At 50.7% G+C, this 8163-nt stretch overlaps 1 protein-coding gene across 1 annotated transcript; it reads right to left on the bottom strand.

Moving 5' to 3' along the window:
• Positions 1 to 1647: 1647 nt before the first annotated feature.
• SLC22A7 (solute carrier family 22 member 7) lies at positions 1648 to 8163 on the bottom strand. Its single transcript, XM_072410322.1, has 9 exons — positions 7670 to 8163; positions 5978 to 6169; positions 5345 to 5513; positions 5052 to 5175; positions 4488 to 4591; positions 3973 to 4187; positions 3741 to 3843; positions 3027 to 3233; positions 1648 to 2017 (listed from the first exon to the last, which is right to left on the bottom strand). The coding sequence occupies exons 1-9, from the start codon at positions 8157 to 8159 to the stop codon at positions 1648 to 1650; spliced, it is 1974 nt and encodes a 657-aa protein (XP_072266423.1). The 5' UTR covers positions 8160 to 8163.

Raw genomic sequence — 8163 nt, 5'->3', positions numbered from 1 at the left:
AGCCAGTGCCAGTCTCTCAGCAGGGATGCTAACAATGCCAGGGTGCAATGCCCAATGTCCACCCACTCCACACCTGGGGGCAAATAACCAATGAGAGGTCACCCTGCCATTCCCCCCGATACCACCACATCTACCCCCAACCCCCCGCCTATACCACATCTTCCTTTACCCCTTCATAACCCCCCTGACCCCACTACTACGCCCCCCCAACTACACTGCACCCCTCTTCCCCCCAATATTTGTCCTGACCCCAATAAAGACTAAAACCTTCCAATCACCATCCTCCTCTCTGCCTTCTTGCCCCCCCAAAAATATTTTCTTTAGGCCCCCTTGTGCTGGGTCCCCCAATACCTGAGCCCCCCTGCCACTCATCCCCCAATGCCCCCCCAGGGAAGACTTACTTAGGGCAATTATATTGATGGTGAATCCTGCGAAGGCCGATCCAGACAGAGCCATACTGACGGCAAACATGGGGTATGACATGGAACCGACCGATATTCCCCCGAAAATCAGAGCCAGAAATATGGAGGCCAAGAGATTCACCCTGCGGCCAAATCTGGGAGATGGGGAAACGTCACCTGCAGGAACCCGGAGAGCACCAACCCAATGCCAACCAACATTCAACCCACCATCAGTACCACCGCCCACGTGCCCACAATCCCAACCCGTCCAGATTACAGTCCCAATACATTCACCCTACATTCCCTGTACCCCCATCCATTCACCTTACATTCCCTGCACCCCCATCCATTTACTCTACATTCCCTGCACCCCATCCATTCACTATAAATTCCCTGTACCCCCATCCATTCACCCTACATTCCCTGTACCCCCATCCATTCACTATACATTCCCTGCACCCCCCATCCATTCACTCTACATTCCCTGCACCCCCATCCATTCACTATAAATTCCCTGTACCCCCATCCATTCACTATACATTCCCCGAACCCCCATCCTTTCACCATACACCCCCATTTATTCACCATACCCCCATCTTTTCACCATACAGCCTCCATCCATTTACCTTACACTCCCTATAAATTCACCATACACTCCCAACCCCCATCCATTCACCATACATTCCCCATCCTGCACCCCCCATCTCTGTGCCAGGTTGGCACCGCACTCACCGGTCAGGCTCCCAGCGTCACTCCAATAAAGAGAACACATAAAACTCATATTGTACAATGGGGCCACTGGGCCCATCTATGAGGATACCCCGTCCCCTGAACTGAGGGGGTCCCCTCACCCTCATCAATAACCCCAAACTTCAAGGGTCAGGTGAAGGAAATAAGGCAGAGGGGGTGGGGCTGGAGGGACAATTACCCTTAGGGCCAGTCAGGTCCCGGGATTGATGACAGAGGGACCGGCAGTCAGTGGCTAAGCATTTTACAGTTACCAGACCCGGGGTCACAGTGCCCGGCCGGGGTCTCAGCCCTCCCCTTCCGGGTAAATTTCTGATGAGCGGATTGGTGGGATTACCAGTGGGGGGTCCTCAGACATAGAAAAGTATTGGACCACCGGTGAGGATATTTATTGGGGTGAGACCCAGCATTTCATAAGGGCCCTGTGTGGGTGTCCCGGGGGGGCCACGTCCCATTTAAAGAGCCACCAGATTGTTATTTTTGAAGCTGTAAAACTTTATTAGACATCAGATAATGTATACAAGAGACAAGATGGTACCTGAGTGATGGTGGTGGTGGAGAACGTGGACAGGTCATAGCTCTGCACACCAGATCCATTGATGGGCCCCTGGGATCTGTTGAGGATCAGGTGGGTAAGCGGTGGGTTCAATAAGAAGGTCACCAAACATCTTGTGGGGGGTGGAGGAAGGGACCCCATTGTCTGTCTATAGGATGAAGACCTCACGTAGACGGATAACTCCAGGGCCCCGGTTGTGGGGGATCTGACACCTTTCTGGGGTCTCTTCAGCTTTAATTCCTCCCAGGCTTTGCACCGAGGTGTCCCGGGTTGTATATTCTGCTTAGTGGAAATAAATGGCGGAGGTGCCAACCTAAGGAGGTGCCAGCATGGCTCAGTGAGGTGAAGAAACCCCAATGTTTCAGTGTGGCACAACCTCCATGTACTGGGCATTACCCACGGCTGCTGGGGATTTGTAGCCTGGCGAGGAATCCATTGGATGTGGTTGGGGAATCATCTGACAAGAATCAGGTGCCAACCCTGGGATGCCCCACGTTGTTACCTAATATGTTCCAAACCACAGAGGGCGAAATAAGGACACGTGTGGCCATCATACAAAACACATCCAGGAGGCCGGCACCATAGTTATTGTGGTGCAGCACCAACAGTGGTTCAGGGCTGAGCAGGGGGGCCCTTAGGTGCTGCACCATCACCTCTATAACTCTTTGTGGGAATGTACACCCCTCCAATAACCCCTTTTGGGGGTCCAGAAGAGGCCGTGTCCCCCATGGTGAAGGAAGGAGTTGGGATGGTACAATACTGGTATACTTACCCTCACCCACGACATGCGCCAAGCTGTGTTCCCTCCCCATGGGGTATCTGTGACTGTATGGAGCCGAGTGCTGGGGGTCCTGATTTCCTCAATGCTGATTGCCCCACAGGGGCCCAAAGCCCGTTCTACACCGGGGCCCCACTGTTGGTTACGTCTGCCTCTGTACATTTGGACAATACTTTTTTTATCTGTCTTTGTTGGGATAAACCTTCTGATAATCGCAGACATTCTAAAGAATCCTTCATGTGAAGCTTTATATTCTGCATTGGGTGTAACCAAGGAATAAATATGGATGAAAATCTGACAAGTGATGGAGGAGGAAGTTGTGGTTTTTAGACCTGGGGTCACTAGGAAGTCAGCTGTGTGCAGGAATTTACCTTGCCCTCGGGGGTCACAGCAGGAAACACCCCAATGTGTGCATGGAAATGGCCCAGACGTGTCTGTGCCAGGACCCAAACATGCAGCCACCAACCGGCAGCATGTGCCAGGACACTGTTAGGTACTGTTAAAGCCTGTCTTCTTAAAGGGACAGCACAGATGTTTTGGTTACCTGTCCAGCTCCACGTCCTGGATGGTCTCCGGTAGCTGCAGGTGACACGTCTCTGTTAGCAGGAAGGCCGCCACCCCAGACACCAGGGACATACTGCTGAACACCATGGGGGGAATAAAGGGCCAAATATCTTCCAGGAGGATGACCAGAGGGGCCAAAGAGCTACCCAGGCGGGTCATGAAAGAGCAGAAGCCGAGGCCGGTCTGTCTGTGGAAAGAAAAATCGAGTCCAGTGTAAGGAATTGGGGGGCTAGGGGTAACAGCCTGGGGCCCTGAGACTACCCCGGGGAGAATACTGCCCTCCTATTATCCCAGCCTAATACCCCCTTCTTCTTGGTGCCTAACTCTACCCAGACCCCCAACATTGAACCCCTTAAGACCAGCAATAGTCCCCACCAGGGAACCAATAAACCCTAAAATGGGGGAGGGGGCTCCAGTCACCATTGGGGACCCCTGGGGATATCCTTTACCAGCCCCATCCAGCTAGAAGAGGACCATCCTCAACCTGCCCCCATCCTGCCTGGGGCCACATGTGGAGAGATGTTTGGTGGACAACGAGATGGTGAGTAGCCTGCAGTCATTGTCATGTGATCATTCCTAAAGAGGACCTGTCCATTCACCTGTCTTGGCTATTGGGGGTCATTCATGAATCCTGGGAGTTATTGCTGGGGTATCAGCGTGTCAGTGGGGTGTCAGTGTGGTATCAGTGCCTTACCTGATGACAGTGGGGTAGAGCTCAGCGGTGAAGAGAAAGGCCGTGGTAAATGCAGCTTCTGAGAACCCTTTCCCCATGATGGCGACCAGGGAGCGCCACTCACCTAATCCAGAGAACACAACCAGTTACAATGTGATCGTTTCCATCTAGAACTGAGTGTCAGTAGGAGCAGTTACAATGAAGGGTGGAGCACAGATTTGTAATGGGTTTACATGTTGGGGTGGGTTGGTACCTGAGGGGGTGAGGCAGGTGAGGGCGATGCACAAGGCGGTGATGATCAGGGATCCTCCTTGGCATATCTTCCGTCCAATCCGATCCAGCAGCAGATAAACACTGACTTTGGCCGGGAGCTCGATGACCCCAAATATGAAATGTGTGAGGAAGGGGCTGAGACTGAACCCCGTCACATGGAAACTGATCCCATAATAACTGAACGCCACGCCGAACCTGCCGGGACAAAACAAGGAACACTGACTGGGGGGCACTGACTGGGGGGCACCGACTGAAGGTACCATCTGGGGGGGCACTGATGGGGAGACACTGATAGGGGGACACTGGCTGGTAAGGGACATAGTGGGGGACAATGACTAAGGAAACATTGATGGGGGGCAGTGACGAATGGGGGACACTGCTGCAGTGCATTGTGGGAGATCAAGCACAGTGGGGGCAGCACCTCTGGTGGTTTATTGAAGAGGGTGGGGTAACAAAAATATCAAAGCACCCTGGAGGGGGCACGGTGGCACCTACCACATGACCCCCAGGCACACCGTGTTCTTCCGCAGTTGCCGCGTCCTCACCAGGTCCCAGAAGGTGTATTTGCGACTCTCCACCGTCACCGTCTTCTGAAGGACCTGAAGGGACAACACTGACAATTCAGCTTCTAATAGGGCTGACATTTCTGTGTCCCCTCCTAGGATGGGCCCCTGGACTCATCACAAATAGGGGAAGTATAAAGCCCCAAGTCACACTGTCACCTGCCCCAGGATCAGATTCCATGCAGCCTGTTTATTCTGTGTTTGCCTCTACAAAGAAGGTATTTGGATGTTCTGGCAGATTTGTGTATAGGGGTCCAGCAGGGGTCACATAGGGGGCAAATAAGGGACAATTATGGGTAATGTGAGTACCTGACAGGTCCTAGGTCCATGCACCCATAGTCCTCCCAGGGTCAGACTCCAAGCAGTTGATCTTTTATACCCCCCATCCCGTGCACATCATGCGGATCCTTTCCTCCTGCAGGGTATCAGGCAGTTCTGGAGGTTGTGATGGAGGGGAAACCATGTTGTTCCCGGTGATGGCCTGGGGTGGACTTACCTCTGGTGAGATGTTTTTCCTGAAATTTGGCCTCCCGTTCATCTCTGCACATTGGGAGAGATACCTGTGGGCACTGACAGCGTCCTGCTTGGTAAGGAGCCAACGTGCAGATTCTGGGACCCACCTATGGAGAATAATCATTCATTAGGCGAATCTGCCCCCACTGGTGGCCACCCCTCCCAATTATGGGTTGGTATGGGGTCACACTACACCCCTACCGTCTGCCCCAGAGTTGGGCAGTTAGGATTTTGATGCTGTCACATATTACCAATACAGAAACCCCACATACTCACCACCAGCTGGCGATGCCAATCAAGCAGGGGGCAGTGGTGGCCAATAGCAGCCATCGCCAGTCTCTGATCAGATAGGCCAACAGTGCCAGGATCATGTAACCCGCTGTCCACGACAGACTACTGATGGTGCCACAAAATGTGCGGTGAGCCACATCCGTCCACTCCAACACTGAGATCAAATAATTGAGAAGATATTATTGTTCATCCATGGAAAAGGAATGGCCCAGGAGGGCAAAACTTTGGGTAATATTACTATTTCTGCCCCCCCCATTTCTCAGTGTTACTGGGGGGTTCTCAATTCAGCTTCAAAACCCATGTGCCCACTCTGCCCCCCACCTCTGTGTCCCCTTTTAATGTTTCCCCTTCCATGATCATCAACAGTTCTGATCTCCATCTCAATGCCATTTCGCCTCTTCTGCCCCTTCTGCCACACTGCCCAGACTCTCTGGTCTGCAATCTTAGGTTTTTATTTCTGCCTGGAAGCTTCCTTCTGCCGTGGCAGCATCTCTCCCACATTTCTAGGCTGCCACTGATAGGACCTTTCCAGCAGCTGATGGAGATCTGGGACGGTGACCCCATCAAAAGGTGGAGGTTATAGAGGTCACCCCATGGGGGGGCAGATGGAGCTCATACCTAGGGTGATAGAGATCAGGGTCATTCCCATTAACCCAACTCCACTCAGCAGTCTGCACACGGAGAACATGAGGTAGGACACAGAGAATGCCGACAGGGCCCCGAATATGGTGCTCACCAGCAATGACACCAACAAAATCTTCTTACGCCCAAATCTGTGGGAGGGAGAGACACGGGTCAGCATGCGGAGTGCTGGGACAGATTCTGGGGTCAGATAATGTGATTCAATTTACCTTCCATGACCCGCCATGATTCATCTTGTCTTACCATGACCCCCTATGACTCACTATGATCCCCTATTACTCAACATGACCCCCTATTACCCACCATGACCCTTATTACTCACCATGATCCCATATAACCACCATGTCACTCTATTACTCACCAAGATGCCCTATTACCCACCATGACCCCCATTACCCACCATGACCCCCCATTACCCACCATGATCCCCTATTAACCAGCATGATCCCTAATACTCACCATGATTGCCTATTACTCACCAAAATCACCTATTAACCACCATGACCTCTAATACTCACCATGATTGCCTATTACTCACCATCACCCACTATTACCCTCCATGACCCCCTATTACTCACCAAAATCACCTATTAACCACCATGACTCCCCATAACTCATCAAGATCACCCCCTATTATCCACTATGACCCACTATTACTCACCACAAGCTGCCATAATCTGCCAGGATTTACCATGGACTGCAGGGACCCTGTTAACGTCTCTGCCATTGTTAAAGCTTTTCTAAGAAGCCCCCCATTTCCCTATAACTGCCCCCTGCATCCTATATCCCAGAAATGTAAACATGTCAGGGGCTTCCTGTACAAATTTAGGTGAAATCAAATCATTAGAATTTGCCTAAATTGTTACCTTCTCATTGAACTTTTACGTGGCATCTCATTGTGAGGTGTGTGGTGCTTTTCCTGTGCTATCATCTCACCTGTACTATCTTTTCACCTATACTATCATCTCACCTGTAATCATCTCACCTGCAATCATCTCATCCATACTATCATCTCACCTGTAGTATCATCTCACTTGTATTATCATATCATCTGTATTATCATTTCACATGTACTATCCTCTCACCTATACTATCATCTCACCTGCAATCATCTCATCCATACTATCATCTCACCTGTAGTATTATCTCACCTGTATTATCATATCATCTGTATTATCATATCCTATCCCCCCCACCCTCTTCTTTTCCCCTTTCCACCGATAAATCCCCCCGCTGCTCTCAGTACATACAATACCCTACATTTCTCTCTCCATCAGCTCCTATTCCCTGCACTGCCATCTGCTCCCATTCCTTTCTCCATCATTATATTCCTTCCCTATCCCTCCATCTTTCCTGCTGTCCACGCCTCAGCCTATCAGCTGCCACCCCCTTCTCCACTATTACCTGTCCTTCCTCCTCACCCCCATTCTCCTCTCATGCAATGCTCCACCATCACCCTACCCATGAAGGTGTTATACAAATAATATAACTGGATGAACTAACCGACTGTATATGAGGAACAACAAGCATTTCAATCAGATTAGGTCTGTGGCAATAATTTCATAATTTAATTCAATCTTTTAAGGTTAAAGTAAAAAGATCAAACATTGGGGATTCTGGAAATGTAGGAAGAAGATAATTTACCAATTCATTTCCCATTCAGTCTACAAATATTCCCTTTGCGGAGATGACGGAGGGGCTGGAAGTACAATGTGCCGCGGCGGTTCTGGAGAAATTGGCAATAATTTGGAAATCTTTGGATGTATAATGAGAAATAAAAGTTTACCTGAGTGACGGTGGTGGAGGAGAACGTGGACAGGTCATAGTCCCAGCCCCGGTCACAGCTCTGCACACCAGATCCATTGATGGGCCCCTGGGATCTGTTGAGGATCAGGTGGGGCTGGGAATAAATCTTACATGAGCTGAACGTCCCATCCTGTGCCCGGGGGATGTTAATGAGGAGAAGGTCCTCGTGGCTCAGGTTCCCGGGGTTCCTTTGGGTGGAGATGGCACAATGGTGGGGTGGCACAGCTGAGATGAAGATATGTAATAGGAAATGAAGAGGAAGGATAACACGAGGGAGGCAGAGGATCAGGAGAGATACAATCTGGAATTTTCCAAAAACACCAACTTCTGAGAGGACATCTTCAAACCTCATTGTG

This window comes from Pyxicephalus adspersus, chromosome 4 (genome assembly GCF_032062135.1).
Source record: "Pyxicephalus adspersus chromosome 4, UCB_Pads_2.0, whole genome shotgun sequence".
NCBI classification, from domain to species: Eukaryota; Metazoa; Chordata; class Amphibia; order Anura; family Pyxicephalidae; genus Pyxicephalus; species Pyxicephalus adspersus.
The sequence above is the reverse complement of the archived record's forward strand: the minus strand, read 5'-3'. Positions and strand labels throughout refer to the sequence as shown.

Excerpts from the sequence above, each read along its gene's own strand:
- SLC22A7 (XM_072410322.1), bottom strand. The coding sequence starts at position 8,159 with ATGAGGTTTGAAGATGTCCTCTCAGAAGTTGGTGTTTTTGGAAAATTC. Across the intron at positions 4,592-5,051 it reads GGAAAAACATCTCACCAGAG|GTCCTTCAGAAGACGGTGAC; the intron begins GTAAGTCCACCC and ends TTGTCCCTTCAG. Across the intron at positions 2,018-3,026 it reads CAGGACGTGGAGCTGGACAG|GTTGGCACCTCCGCCATTTA; the intron begins GTAACCAAAACA and ends GCACCTCCTTAG.